The sequence below is a fragment of the Staurois parvus genome, unplaced genomic scaffold (genome assembly GCF_062004578.1).
Source record: "Staurois parvus isolate SC_StPar_1 unplaced genomic scaffold, SC_StPar_1.0 ptg000097l, whole genome shotgun sequence".
Classification (NCBI taxonomy): Eukaryota; Metazoa; Chordata; class Amphibia; order Anura; family Ranidae; genus Staurois; species Staurois parvus.
The window spans coordinates 7,263,205-7,279,592 of record NW_028317893.1 but is presented as its reverse complement, the minus strand read 5'-3'; the positions used below and the strand labels follow the sequence as shown (position 1 = coordinate 7,279,592).

At 39.6% G+C, this 16,388-nt stretch overlaps 1 protein-coding gene across 6 annotated transcripts in view; it reads left to right on the top strand.

The window, feature by feature from the left end:
* Window positions 1–16,388, top strand: part of MIMS1 (mitochondrial inner membrane structural 1) — a 141,968-nt gene that overhangs the window by 16,894 nt on the left and 108,686 nt on the right. For 5 of the 6 annotated variants that reach the window (XM_089671061.1, XM_089671057.1, XM_089671058.1 and 2 more), the window contains one exon: window positions 1,712–2,155. In XM_089671061.1, the coding sequence (XP_089527187.1) occupies window positions 1,725–2,155 (431 nt within the window). In that variant the 5' untranslated portion in view covers window positions 1,712–1,724. Of the gene's footprint in view, window positions 1–1,711; window positions 2,156–16,388 lie in introns of those variants that run through there. The other variant, XM_089671055.1, reaches the window with a different exon arrangement.

Sequence of the window (16,388 nt, the reverse complement as noted above, 5' to 3'; positions counted from 1 at the left end):
AAAGTATGCTTTGGGTCGTTGTCAAAAAAAATGCATCTTAAGTCTCCCAAAAGCATGTCAGAAAATGTGTTCCCACCCTCAGTGAAGCATGGTGGTGGCAGCATCATGCTTTGAGGCTGTTTATCGAACTGGGGCCTTAGTCAAGGTAGAGGGAATTATCGACAGTTCTAAACACCAGTCAATATCGGCACAAAGCCTTCAGGCTTCTGCTAGAAAGCTGATCGTGAAGAGGAACGTCATCTTTCAGCTTTCTAGCAGAAGCCTGAAGGCTTCGTGCCAATATTGACTGGTGTTTAGAACTGTTGATATTTCCCTCTACCTTGACTAAGGTCCCAGTTCGATAAACAGCCCCAAAGCATGATGCTGCCACCACCATGCTTCACTGTGGGTGGGAACACATTTTCTGACATGCTTTTAGGAGACTTAAGATGTGTTTTTGCAAAATTTAGCCAGGCTTGAATGTTTTTTTTAAGAAAAGGCTTCCGTCTTGCCACTCTACCCCACAGCCCAGACATATGAAGAATACGGGAGATTGTTGTCACATGTACCGCACAGCCAGTACTTGCCAGATATTCTTGCAGCTCCTTTGATGTTGCTGTAGGCCTCTTGGCAGCCTTTCAGACCAGTTTTCTTCTTGTCTTCATCAATTTTTGAGGGATGTCCAGTTCTTGGGAATGTCGCTGTTGCACCATATTTTCTCCACTTGATGACTGTCTTCACTGTGTTCCATGGTATATCTAATGCCTTGTAAATTCTTTTGTACCCTTCTCCTGACTGATGCAGATACTGATTTTAACAATGAGATCCCTCTGATGCTTTGGAAGCTCTCTGTGGATCATGGCTTTTGCTGTAAGATGCAACTAAGAAAATGTCCCGAAAAACCTACTAGAACAGCTGAACTTTATTTGGGGTTAATCAGAGGCACTTTAAGTGATGGCAGGTGTGTACTGACTCCTATTTAACATGATTTTGAATGTGCTTAATTCTGAACACAGTTAAGAGGGTGTGCACACTCATGCAACCACATTATTTTAGTTTTTTTATGTTTACTCCCCCTAAAAGATTTCAGTTTGTTTTTCAATTGAGTTGTACAGTTTATAGGTCACATTACAGGTGGAAAAAGTTCTGAAATGATTTGTCTTTTGTCTCATTTTTTTTACATCACAGAAACCTGACATTTTAACAAGGGTGTGTAGACTTTATATCCACTGTATATAGTGATCAATGACTGTACTATGTGTAAAATGTTAAAAAGTTGTTTTGTTTCTGTCCACTGAGTGGATCTCATTCCTGGGGAGTGTGCAGCCTTTAGCCATTCAACCAACAGCACTTCACTGTCCTTCTGCAATACTTTGGTCCACAAATAGGAGTAGTTTAAACTTTGGTGCTGATGGTCATCTAGTTAGGTTGGCAGTATGGAGCAAATGCTTAAGTGCAGAATACCTGCACCATTACTACACATGTTACAATCTGACTGTACAACTGTCAACCTTAGTTTTACCCAACCTTTGTAATATGAGGACCGATTAAATCTATCCAGTCAATGTGTATCAAATCAGGCAGGTCTTCATAGTTATTGGTAGGTCTAAAGGACAGTGTCCAATCAGACTGTAGCATTACATTGAACTTTGCATTGAGGATGATGTATGATCATATTTGACTGCATTTTATGCCACTGCAATCTAATATTTTGTTTCTTTTTTACATTTAGGCTTGCTTTAAGAATGTTTCTACTAAGGACTTTACATCTGAGATGTAATCCATCTAGTATAACCTCCATTTCTACATTGTCATTACGAGCCTGTACACATCAGAGAAAATGCCTTATTTTACCAAAATATGAAAGCCAGATTTTAGTATCAAATGGACAAAAGCATTGGCTTCATTCATCTCCTGGGCAAGATTCTTCACAGGATAAGGGAAACCTTGGCACTTCTTCACCTAAGAATGAGGGTCCACTTAACAGTAAGGAAACCCTGTCCACAAGAGACCATCCAGATGCAGCTGTGGAGGAGGGAGATCCACTGCAAGATACATCTATTGGTTTAGTCCAGAGATTTAAAAAAACTTTTAGACAATATGGGAAAGTTATGCTTACAGTCCATGTACTAACATCCAGTGTCTGGCTTGGAACATTCTACTATGCAGCTATACAGTAAGTAACTACATGGTCAAAATGGCATGCACTTTTTCTTTTTATAACAGTAAAAACAATAGTTATTGACTATTCTATTGCTTATGAAAAATTTCCATTCATGTTATGATTTTGGTTTGTCTGCTGGCAGTCACTTTCCACAACTGGTAATCATCAATTTCTGAGGATTATTTATCCCATAGTACCCTAATGCCTGCAAACAGTGATTCCTGTACTGACTCCGCCTCCTGAAACTCCTCCTCTCAGCACTTTTGTAGTTCAGGAGACCATGAAATGTGTGACACAGCAGTGCCTACTCACAGGACAAACTAAATACATGTCACAGACTTCCAGAAAGTAAATGTGTGATGATCTTCACAAAGTAAGTTTTGAAACTTCAAGGTGGTTCAGACTAATAGGAGTAGGCTATAAATAATTGAAATTCGACATGGAAACATGATTTACATTTTGCTCTAGATATGGTTTGTGGGGGAAAAAAACAAGTTTTCTCTTCAAAGGAAAGCCCAACCACTTAATAGAGGATGGAGGATCGTTTCCTTTAATGGTAAACTGGAGAACTTGTAATTTGTTGTTGAATTAAAAGAAACCTATCTTGAGAAAAACAGAGCTATCATTGTTGGCCTGTCCTTCTGAAACCGGTTGGTGCCTGACTAGTATGCCAATTAATTTTCTATATCTAGCATTTAGAGTCGTTGACATGAAACTAGTAAGTAGATCAGATGACATTACTTTGGTGAAAGCAGAGACAGTCAACTAACATGTTGATGTCATTTGTGGTAGCCCCCATAGTTCTCTCAAAACAAGACATTAGTGTTTTCCACACAATACACAAGTTTTAATTACAATGCTCATTCATTTACCAATTTGTGTATTCAAATTGCCTTTGCATGCTGAAGCACCCTCTTATTATTGGTGCTAATAATTTTAAATTCTAGGCTGAACCACACATTTACATACAGCTTCTCTGGGTGGGTGGAAGTGCAGCTGAACTCTAAATTTAAAGTGTATTTGCAGGTTACCTGTCACTTTAACCACTTGCCCTCCAGAGGATTTACCTCCCTTCCTGACTAGGGCTTTTTTTTGCGATACAGCGCTGTTATTTTAACTGACAATTGCATGGTCATGCAACATTGCACCCAAATTAAATTTTTGCCCTTTTTTTCCCCCACAAATAGCTTTCTTTTCAGTGGTATTTGGTCACCTTTGCGTTTATTTTTTGCGCTATAAACAAAAAAAGACTGACAATTTTGAGAAATAAAAATGTTTGACTTTTTGCGATTAAACATGTCTAGTAAAAAAATTTTAAAAATCAAATTTTGAGCCAAGTTCCTTCCTATACGTGAAGTCACCCCCCCCCCCTTTCCCTCATCATCCTTGGGTAGTCCCTGGACCCGGGACCGTGCTCTTCCAAGCACAGAGTGGTGGGTGGTTTGAGTTCCTAGACTAGAAGCAGTATGTTGCGCAAAGGATGAGACTTTAAATGAGTGTCAGCCATGATTCATTGTGCAACACTTTATCCTATTCACTGTGTAAATTCTGTCACAACAGCCCTGCATTGCTGTAATACAATGAAGGATTCTGACGGGCCATAGCCCATGCTGTATGCACAGTCCCACCCCAAGAGATTGCTTCTTGGTCCTCCGCAGGTGCCATTTTGAGCACATGCTCTCCCACAAACCTCCATCTTTAGGCCCTATTTTCAGCACAAGCCTTCACCAGGTTATCTATCATCCTTCAGTTGTGAGACACAGGTACACTGCACCTCTTCTGCTCCACAGCATAGGTCATGTGTACCCCTCAGATGATCCCTTTATTCACATACTGGACATCAAGCACAAGAAAAAAGGGACTAGGAGGGCAGTCAGTGCAGAGGGTCAATAAAGAGTAAATCAGGATTCCCCTGGTATCTTAACTCTGGGCACCTTGGAGCCTAGTTCTCACTCCTTGGATCCTCTGTTAAAACCCAGGCACCCCTTATTCCTCCTTAACCAGAGAGGAAGTTTTTGGCCTTATGGAAGATTTCTTTGCTCTTTCGAGCATGGATATGCAACCAACAGTATGGTTACCATGCTGTTTGCCAGACGTTTGCAGTCCTAGGCCAAGCCTCACAGGGCCCTCAGTTCTTCCAAAGCCTGGCAGCCTTATGCTATTGCATGGACAGTTTGCTGCACTCTCTGCATTCTTGTTCTTGGCTGGCTCTGCTTCTGGTTCCAAGACCCAGCAAGGGCATTCTCAGGTGTGTGCTAGCTTTAACGGTTCTGAAAAAATCCTACAATTAATATGGAATTGACCTGGTCTGTCATTGCAGCACTGCAACAAGGAGAGTACTTGGCATCATGATGGTGACACCATGGGATCAATTTCAGCTGATATGTGCTTTCTCACTGGTACAGATTCTTCCTCCGATGCTTCGCAGGATACCAGTGAAATTCCAGTGATTCTGGTGGCAATGATCTGACCTAGAAGAACTTAGTACTCAGACATCGTATAACTCCTAATATTCTCCATGGGCTCCTTCCAACCTACCCAGCCAGTTGCCTTCAGGGCCAGTAACTACCCTACTGCTCATGAGAGAGGATGGACGTGGCTCAACCAGCCCAGTCAGGTCAGGATAAGTGTGATGGCCTCAGCCGCCACACCTACTGATGAGTTTTGCCTCGGCCACTGGGGCTTGACTGCTGAGGGACTGATATTAGGACGCCAGCTTCCATTTTCTACATACCGGCAGGGTAATTCACGTTCCTTTCTGGCTTGGAGCTGTGTCCTAAGTCTTTCTATCCTGCTTCTCACTTGCTGACTTTGATGACTTGGCTGTTTGAAACTCAGGTCCTGGGGGACTAGGGTCTTTCTGACTTTGTTGTCACTAAACTTTGGAAGGCTAATAAAACTATTTCTCGGGAAGTCTATCATCATTCCTAGAAGGCTCACTTCACTTGGTGCAAGGGACAGAAGTTCTATCCTAGATGGTACTTTGTGGGTTGTATACAGTCATTTCTTCAGTATAGTCTGGATCAGCACTTGTCCTTGAGTACCCTCAACCGCTTCTTGTCCACTCTACGTGTATATACATCCTTGGACACATGCAGTGACATCAGGATCATACTTGCAGCCATGATCCTGGTATCAAGTATGCGATTGGCTTATTGGTAAAAGTGATCTGTGTGGCTCTACAGGTACTTGTTCACCTTTACAGGCAGTGGAAAGCGGGTCCCTCCCACTGCCTTTCCCAGTCTCTCCCGTCCCACCGGGGAGCTCAGGACCATTGTGATCCGTCACATTGGATGTACTAGAAAGAGTGCAAAGAACAAGGGATGATGTTCATCCTTTGTGATGTATACTAGTTTAGGCATTGCCTAGTCTTTGCAAAAATTGTGTTACCTTCCCAATATGTGGAAACTATATGAAACAACAATTCAAATTGAATGCATCACTCATAATGACTAGATACAAATATAAAAAAAATAATCAATGTTATAAATTCTTTTAATCCGTTTATATGCTTGTGCTTCTTCAGTCATACTGTGACAAACACCTGTGTTTAATAAAGTGCTTCATGCTTGTCCTTCGATCAAGGTGCAGGTATCGTGCTCCCCCCTCACTCACCAGAAGATGTGGACTCTAAACTGAAATAAGACAAATATGTTGAGTCACAATCCTGGTCAGTCTGAAGCTTGTAGTCTTCCTGGATAATTATGTTCAATTTGCCACACCAATATATCATGCCACTGATGGTTTATCTCATGATTCATGCAGAATTCTGTCAGCTATATAGTTGATTGAAGTTGCCAATCATCTCCTACACTGTAAAACGCATGTGCAATTCACTTCACTATTGGATTACTGGTAAAAGCGATCTGTGCGGCTCTAAAGGTACTCAATCATCTTTACAGGCAGTGGAAAGGGGGTCCCTCCCGCTGCCTTTCCCAGTCTCACCTGCCCTACCGGGGACCTGTTGCATTGGATGTACTAGAAAGAATGCAAAGAATAAGGGATGATGTTCACCCTTGTGATGGCAATAAAGTTCAATAAAAAAAAATAAATTAAAGAAACAAAAATGTGGTCATCACAGAGGACAAGGGGGCACTCTTTTCGTCTGGAGGAAAATAAATTTAATCTCCAAAGGTGGAAAGGTTTCTTCACAGCAAGAGCTGTGAAAATGTGGAATAAACTCCTTGAAGAGTTGGTTCTGGCCAGCTCAGTGGAGGTTTTTAAAGCGTCACCTAGGGATAATTTAATGTGCGTAGTTTGTCACCATTCCACGGGCGTGCTCAATTTTAAAGTGTGACATGTCGGGTATCCCTTTTCCGCATAAAATTGATTAAAGTGCATATTTTGTCCTGAAATTTTGTTTGATAAGCTACTGCGCAAATATCTTGTGACATAAAATATTGCTATTCGTGCTATTTTATTCTCCAGGGACTTTGCATTCAGATAAGCTTTTTATACCTTAATGCATTCAGGTAAGAAAAAAAAAATGCCCCACTATCAGTGCAACCCCCCCCCCCCCCCTTCCCTAGACACTTACCTGCCTCCTCTCTCAATCCAGCTCTGTTATTGTCTGCAGGACTGCTGCTTTCTCCCCGTGGCCTCACAGGAGCAGTTGGCTCCTGTTGCTGTCAGTGAAATCCCGTGAGGAGGGAGCAGTGGCTAAGTTGCACTGTGTGTGTCTATGGACGCACAGAGCAGTTAAGTAGAACATCATTTCTTATTTTAAACTAAAAAAAATATATCCTTTAGAATCACTTGGGGTGAAACCTCAGCATTGGCTGTTCTATTTCAGAGACCTCTTGCTGCTCATGTTCTTGTGACAGCCTTTGTACATGGGGTAGCTCATGTAGCTCCCCTCCTTTTTGATCTTAGTGTTGCTGTGATATCTTAATCTGTTCTTGCCAGCTCCTCAGAGGCCTACTTTCAAGCCCACTCAGGATCTTCCCTTGGGTAACCATGCTTAGGAGCAGGGGTGCATTTGCCATGAGACAAACAAGGTGTTTGTCTGCCCCTGCCCCCCCCCCGATGAAGGGATACTGGTTTTCCTGAGCACCGGGGCTGGGTGGCCGAGTGGAGCGAGGGCAGCACAGGGCCCAGGGCAGCACAAATTCTAAATACACCACTACTTAAAAGGTGATTTTTTTTTTCTTTTTCAATGCTATCCTATTGGTTAGACGCGTCTCTGAATTGGCTGTTTTATCTTATAGATAAGCCTTTCTTCTTCTTCATAGACAAAGTGGTTCTGAGGCCTCAGGCCTCCTTCCCAAGATGGCTTGTTCCTGCCACCTCAGTGGTGTTTTCTTTTTGTCCTCCTAAGCATTGCAAATAGCTTTCCCTCCACTGCTTGCATGTGGCTGGTTTAACTCTCGGCAACTGCCTCTATTTGTCAGACAGGTAATCCTCAGTCTTCCTGAGGGCTCCTGCATGGTGGACCCTGCACCTCTTTCCTCTATTGCTTGGTAGATTGGGTAAGTCATCACTAAAGCTTATACCGAGTTTCTCTCTTTTTTGGGTCAGGCTTTCTCTGCTATGTCTGTCAGTGCCTCTTGGGCCTATTAGCACCAGGAGTCTGTTTCTCAGATTTGAAAAGCTGCCACCTGTCCTTCAGTTTGCACGTTTGTGAAGTTCTATAAGGTGGATGTTCAGATCTGCAGGTCCTACCTAATGTTCAGCTTTAAAGTGAAACTTGGCTTCCCCCTTGCAGTCAATGGTTTATATTTTTTACCATCTGGTATGAAAATAACAGCTAGAATTAGATTGGTCTACTTGATTATTTTTAGTATGCACAACTAACTGAACAAGTGAAGTTGCTTTCATTATTTGTGCTCATCCAAAAATGTAGTGTTATGGTATTGTTTCAACATCTGTTTCTGTTTTGGAAAACAATTTCCTGTGTGTAACACACGTCAACTGTAGACCTAGTGAACACATACCCAGCCTACAGCTGGAAAGCTGAGCACTTGGCATCAGCACATATTATAGTACAAGTGTTTGTTTTAGTTACTCCTCCACCAGCTGGCATTATTGCCCTTTCTAGCAGCTACTGATCCCAAATGTCAATCTAAACTTAGCGTACTCCTTTGCATTATATGTTCCAATCTATTAAAGTATCAAGTATTTGAACCAGACAGCAGTATGTGTGAATAATGTTGGGTGTCTCAATAAGCACTTTTTAATAAACTTAAGAAACCCAGTCAACAATCAAATGAAAACTGTGTTTATCTAGTACACATATGAATTGTAATATGTACCATTTTAATGTTTTATTTTGTGTCTTTTGATTATCTAGTAACATCATTTCTCCAGTGTGGTCACTATATATGTTTTGTTATATTTATATTAGCTGTATAGGAATGTGTCCTGGCCTTTCTAAGCAACTTCTAGGGTGCAAGTATTTTTATTTTATTTTTTTACTTGTGTATTCCAAACTGATTTATCTAGCTTTTAGTTTCAGTGTATGGGTATAATCTAGTCAGGTGAAAGGTTACTTGCATTTAAAGCAGAACTTCACTCTTTTTCAATCAACATTGACTATATTTTAGTCCCCATGCTGCTAGCATTAGTAAGTATTATATTTTCTTGCTTTAAACTTTTTTTTTTTTTACATTTTTCAGTTACTTCCTGGTTTCAGGCCTAGGCAAATTATGTCAGTGATGTCATATATCCCAGAGCTAAGGGCAGATGGATTCCAGGAAGTAAATGAAAAATGAATCATCTGCTCTTACTCAAGATGGCCACGACCAGAAATACTAGGGAGCTGCTTTTCACAGTGATTTCTTAGCAAAATAAAACATGGAGACATGTATGGATGGAGGAATTAATGTTGAATACTAAAATGAATTAAATATTGTTTTGGTTTATGGTGCTCAGATGCAGAGTAGTTTTTTTTACTTTATATTTGTCTTTTTATATGCTTATCTGCATATATCAAGTTTCCGTCATCCCCTATATATCAGCTAAAATTTCATTTTGGGCATATTGTGTGATAGATATAGATATATAGATAGAGATATATATATATATATATATATATATATATATATATATATATATATATATATATATCGTGCAAAAGTTCATTTCAGTAATGCAACTTAAAAGGTGAAACTAATAATATGAGACTCATTACATGCAAAGCAAGATAGTTCAAGATGTGATTTGTCATAATTGTGATGATTATGGCTTACAGCTCAAACAAGTTCAAACAGGTGCCATTGATACAGGTAACGAGTGCAGGACAGAGGAGCCTTTTAAAGAAGAAGGTACAGGTCTGTGAGAGCCAGAAATCTTGCTTGTTTGTAGGTGACCAAATACTTATTTTCCACCATAATTTGCAAATAAATTCTTTCCAAATCAGCCAATGTGATTGTCTGTATTTTTTTTCTCATTTTGTCTCTCATAGTTGAGGTCTACCTATGATGCCAATTACAGGCCTCTCTTATCTTTTTAAGTGGGAGAACTTGCACAATTGGTGGCTGACTAAATACGTTTTTGCCCCACTGTATATTTATTTTACACACACACACATACATATGAACATTATCTCACAGACATGGGTACACCCCTCACATTTTTGTAAATATTTTATTATCTTTCATGTGACAACACTGAAGAAGTGACACTTTGCTACAATGTAGTGTACAGCTTGTATAACAGTGTAAATTTACTGTCCCCTCAAAATAACTCAACACACAGCAATTAATGTCTAAACCGCTGGCAACAAAAGTGAGTACACCTCTAATTGAAAATGTCCAAATTGGGCCCACTTAGATATTTTCCCTCCTTGCTGTCATGACTCATTAGTGTTACAAGGTCTCAGGTGTGAATGAGGAGCAGGTGTGTTAAGTTTGGTGTTGTCGCTCTCACCTTCATATTGGTCACAGGAACTTCAACATGGCATCTCATGGCAAAGAACTCTGAGGATCTCAGAAAAAAAAAAAAAAAAAAAAAGAATTGTTGCTCTACATAAAGATGGCCTAGGCTATAAGAAGATTGCCAACACCCTGAAACAGAGCTGCAGCATGGTGGCCAAGACCATACAGCAGTTTAACAGGACAAGTTCCACTCAGAACAGGCCTCGCCATGGTCGACCAAAGTTGAGTGCACATGCTCAGTGTCATATCCAGAGGTTGTCTTTGGGAAATAGATGCAGAGGTTGAAGGGGTGGGGGGGTCAGCCTGTTGGCCAATTACAGGCCTCTCTCATCTTTTTAAGTGGGAGAACTTGCACAATTGGTGGCTAACTAAATACTTTTTTGCCCCACTGTATATATACCGTTTCCCCGAAAATAAGAGTGTCTTATATTAATTTTTGCTCCCAAAGATGCGCTAGGTCTTATTTTCAGGGGATGTCTTATTTTTCCATGAAGAATACGGTACACATTTATTGTTAAATGAAAATAAAGGAAATTTATTACCTGTATACTGTACGGTAGTACGGTAGTTGTCAACACAAACCAGACAAACTGTGAATCCTACAGTATCAAGAATTAACTCATTAATTCAATGACAATCATGTCATCTTCTGGAACATCTGAATAAAATCATATAGTGTTGCGCTCCCAAACCTCCAATTAATATATTTAAATCACTTAATCTCTGTCCTTAAAATCATATACAAAAAATGAAAATTGTGTATATATATAAAAAATAACATCAAAAAATATTGAATTAAATAATTAGAAAACCTCCATGATTAATACTAAAAATAATAACTGTGATTAAACATGAATATTAATATACTTATAAAAATTCAAATAATCAATGTGCATAAATAAATAAATGCAACAGTGAAAATAGTGTCCCATATAATAAAAGTGACTTTGTGCTGAAAATTAATCTTCAATCCATATTGCATGTAAATCCGTGACTGATTGTGAATCCTCCCATTAATGCAGATGTACGCTCACCTCCTTATTTGCCTGCAATAGCCTAATTGCAGGCAAATAAGGAGGTGAGCGTACATCTGCATAATGGGAGGATTCACAATCAGTCACGGATTTACATGCAATATGGATTGAAGGTTAATTTTCAGCACAAAGTCACTTTTATTATATGGGACACTATTTTCACTGTTGCATTTATTTATTTATGCACATTGATTATTTGAATTTTTATAAGTATATTAATATTCATGTTTAATCACAGTTATTATTTTTAGTATTAATCATGGAGGTTTTCTAATTATTTAATTCAATATTTTTTGATGTTGTTTTTTATATATATACACAATTTTCATTTTTTGTATATGATTTTAAGGACAGAGATTAAGTGATTTAAATATATTAATTGGAGGTTTGGGAGCGCAACACTATATGATTTTATTCACATTTTTTTCACATTGGTAGTTATGTGTTAGATGTTTGCGATCCGACTACATAGAGGATATATATTTCATGGTGTACAATAGGGAGCCTTTTTTTCTGTTTTCTGGCTCGCAAGATACTTTAAATATCTTCTGGAACATCACCATAACAATCCAATCTCTGAATTTCCTGGTGAATTTCTTGTGACTCCATTTCTTTCAGAATCAGTGGACCAAATCTCTCATGTTTAGCAATAGCACTGTCCTTAAATGAGTACTTCTTGTCAAGGTAGCCTGCTCGCAGTGCATTTGCAATGCAACTGTCAGTGATTTTCTCCCATGAATTCTTCACCCAAGTCACAACTTCTTGCAGTTTAGGTTTCACAAAGTTTCCACGCTGATTTCTCTCCATTCTATTTTCAATGTAGTCATTAACTTCCATGCGCAAATTGTCCTTGAATGGCTTGTTTATTGCAATATCAAGAGTCTGGAGATAGGCCGTCATTCCTGCGGGAATCATTATTTAAACTATTTTTCTTTCATGAAGAAATGTCTTCATGTCTTTAGCGCGGTGAGTGCTGGCTGCATCCCAGACTAGCAGACCTCTTTGGCTCCCTCGCATAACAAGCGGCAGCATTAAATCGACCCAAAGGAGGGTCAACCAGTTATTAAGTCCAAAGGTGCACATACTTTTTCCTCCCTGCACTGTGAATGTTTACATGTTATGTGCAATTAAACCATGGCAACATCTAATGTTTGTGTAGTATTATGTTCAGCAGACTGTGTTCTTCTATTGTTGTGACTTAGATGACGTTGAGAGCACATTTTATGCCCAATTCATGCAAAACTCCACGTAATCCCAAGGGGTTCACATACTTTTTCTTGCAACTGTAGATTTATTCAATTGAAACAATAACATTACAGCATATGTTATTTGCTTAAACAAACATCCATGTTTGTTAACTAATTTGGCTAAACAAAATATATATATTTTAAGAAACGTAGACTGTCAGCCCCTTCCTCCTCACACTTAGTTTCACTTTCTTCTTGTGCAGATCTATTCCACTCCAATCAGAAAAATATTGTTTCTATTCTATTCACTGAACTTCTTGAAACTTAGCACTGAAGGGGTTGATTCTGTATTTATAGGTTTGTAGAAGTTAGGATTAAGGTCTTTTTCTTAACTCTGTTCATGTTATAACATTTTTGCTGTGAAGAAGAGGCATGTGATCTCCGCTGAGTCAAATTCAGTTTTGAGAACTGCAAAAGCAAACCAAGCATCTGTGATAATATCTTGTAGGCAGAGAAACTGCCCAATAATCTTACAAAAACCTGGAAGAGCATGACAGTGTGAATGGATTAATGGAATTTATTTACCAAAAAAATTAAACATATACAGCCTTATTCTACATAATTAAAAAACTAATCTTTATTTCATGATGGAATAACCTTTGGATGGTAATAGATTTTCCTCCAAAAGCATTTTATTTAAAAAAATCCAACTTAAATAAAAAAAATCAGATTTTTTTGATTTTTTAAAAAAAAAAAAATCATTGATTTTTATCTACCCTGTGCATGACTAATAGTTGTTCTGTGGACACATTCTCTCACCTCAGCTGTGGATCTCTTCAGCTCCTCCAGCGTTACCATGGGCCTCTTGACTGCTTCTCTGATTAATGCTTTCCTTGCCCGGCCCGTCAGTTTAGGTGGATGGCCATGTCTTGGTAGGTTTGCAGTTGTGCCATACTCTTTCCATTTTCTGATGATGGATTGAACAGTGTTCCGTGACATGTTCAAAGCTTGAGATTTTTTTATAACCAAATCCTGCTCTAACCAGTTCCCAACCGTGCTATAGCCGAAGGATGGCTACAGGGCGGTTGTCTAGTTCTGGGACGACGTCCATGGACCTCATGCCAGAAAACGCCCCTTTTACCACGGGATCAGCTGCGACCAATGACACATCAGATCACTGGGTAAATACAGTTGCCGGTTATTGGCTGCTCTTTCCTCTATAACAGCGTGAGGAAAGTACTGCCAAGAACCGGCAATGGACGGCAAAGGGATTGGCATTGACCATCAGGGCACTAATAATCTGTGCCCTGCAGTGCTACTCACCTGTGCCAATCAGTGCTACCTAGCAGTGCCATCCACCTGTGCCCTGCAGTGCCACCCACTTGTGCCCATCAGTGGTGACCAGCAGTGCCGCATCATCAGTGCCAGTTCATTAGTATCGCCTATCAATGCCGCCTATGTGTGCCTCTCATCAGTGCTGCCTATGCATGCTACATCATCAATGCTGCCTATCAGTGCAGCCTCATCAACGCATATCAGTGATAGAGAGAAATTACCAGTTTTGTTTCTATTATAAAATTTTGCAAAGAAAAACTTTTTTTTTTTTCAAATTTTTTGCTCTTTTTGTTTATAGCGCACAAAATAAAACATCCAGTGGTTATTAAATACTACCATAATAAAGCTCTATTTGTGTGAAAAAAATGATAAAAATTTCATATGGGTACAGTGTTGCATGACTGCGCAATTGTCATTCAAAGTGCGACAGAGCTGAAAGCTGAAAATTGGCCTGGGCAGGAAGGGGGTAGAAGTGGGCAAGTGGTTTAAACGTATCCACAACTTTATCCCTGACCTGTCTGGTGTGTTTCTTGGCTTTCATGATGCTGTTTCACTGTTTTCTAACACCTTTTGAGGGCTTCACAGAACAGCTGTATTTATACTGAGATTAAATTACACACAGGTGGATTCTATTTACTAATTGGGGGACTTCTGAAGGCAATTGGTTCCACTAGATTTTAGGGGTATCAGAGTTAAGGCGGCTAAATACAAATGTACGCCACACTTTTCAGATATTTATTTGTAAACAATTTGAAAACCATTTATCATTTTCCTTCCACTTAACAATTATTTGCCACTTTGTGTTGGTCTAGCACATAAAATCCCAATAAAATAAATTTACGTTGTTTTGGTTGTAACATGACAAAATGTGGAAAATTTTCAAGGGGTATGAATTCTTTTTAAGGCTCTGTGTTTGTGTGTGTGTGTGTGTGTGTGTGTGTGTGTGTGTATATGTATGTGTGTTTTTATATATAGATAGATATAGATAGATAGATATATAGATATAGATAGTCAAGAGAAGGGTACAAAAGAATTTCCAAGGCATTAGATATACCATGGAACACAGTGAAGACAGTCATCAAGTGGAGAAAATATTGTGCAATGGTGACATTACAAAGAACTGGACATCCCTCCAAAATTGATGAAAAGACGAGAAAAATACTGGTCTGGGAGGCTTCCAAGAGGCCTACAGCAACACTAAAGGAGCTGCAGGAATATCTGGCAAGTACTGGCTTCGTGGTACATGTGACAAGTCTCCAATAAGCATGTGGGAAAATGTGTTATGGTCTGAAAGCAAGGTTGAACTTTTTGGCCATAATTCCAAAAGATTTATTTGGCACAAAAGCAATACTGCACATCACCAAAAGAACATCATACCCACGGTGAAGCGTGGTGGCAGGATCATGCTTTGGGGCTGTTTTTCTTCAGCTGCAACTGGGGCCTTAGTCAAGGTAGAGGGAATTATGAACAGTTCCAAATACCAGTCAATATTGGCACAAAACCTTCAGGGTTCTGCTAGAAAGCTGAACATGAAGAGGTACTTCATCTTTCAGCATGATAACGACCCAAAGCGTACATCCAAATCAACAAAGGAATGGCTTCACCAGAAGAAGATTAAGGTTTTGGAATGGCCCAGCCAGAGGCCAGACCTGAATCTGGTTGAAAATCTGTGGGGTGATCTGTAGAGGGCTGTGCGCAATCTGACAGATTTGGAGTGTTTTTGCAAGGAAGAGTGGGAAAATATTGCCAAGTCAAGATGTGCCATGCTGATAGACTCGTACCCAAAAGTCTGAGTGCTGAAATAAAATCAAAAGGTGCTTCAACAAAGTATTTGTTTAAGGGTGTGCACACTTGTGCAACCATATTATTTTTTAATTTTTTATTTTTACTTCCCTCCACATAAAAGATTTCAATTTGTTGTTCAGCTGAGTTGTACAGTTTATAGGTTACATTAAAGGTGGAAAAAGCTCTGAAATGATTTATCTTTGTCTTATATTTTTATATCACAAACCTGACATTTTAACAGGGGTGTGTAGGCTTTTTATATCCACTGTATATGTATGTGTGTGTGTGTCATGTGTGTGTTTATACACACATGTCAATCGGATTGCCAGACAGAGAAGCGTGATTTGTCACTCCAGAGAAAACGTCTCCACTGCTATACAGTCCAGTGGCAGCATGATTTACACCACTGCATCCAACGCTTTGCATTGCACTTGGTGATGTAAGGCTTGGATGCAGCTGCTCAGCCATGGAAACCCATTCCATGAAGCTCTCTGTGCACTGTTGTGCTAATCTGAAGGCCACACCAAGTTTGGAGGTCTCTCTTTGACTCTGCAGACAGTTGGCGATTTCTGTGCACTATGTGTTTCAATGCGCTGACCTTGCTCTTTACGTACCACTTTGTGTCTGAGTTGCTGTTGTACCCAGTTGCTTCCACTTATAATACCACTAACAGTTGAGCGTGGAATGTTTAGTAGCAAGGAAATTTCACAGATGGACTTATTGCACAGGTGGCATCTCACAGTACCACTCTTGAATTCACTGAGTTCCTGAGAGTGACCCATTCTTTCGCAAATGTTTGTAGAAGCAGTCTGCATGCCTAGGTGCTTGATTTTATACACCTGTGGTCATGGAGTGATTGGAACACCTGAATCCAATGATACTTTGGCAATATAGTGTGTGTGTATGAATATGTGTGTGTGTATACAGTGAGAAACAGAAGTATTTGAACACCCTGTGATTTTGCAAGTTCTCCCACTTAGAAATCATGGAGGGGTCTGAAATTCACATTGTAGGTGCATTCCCACTCTGA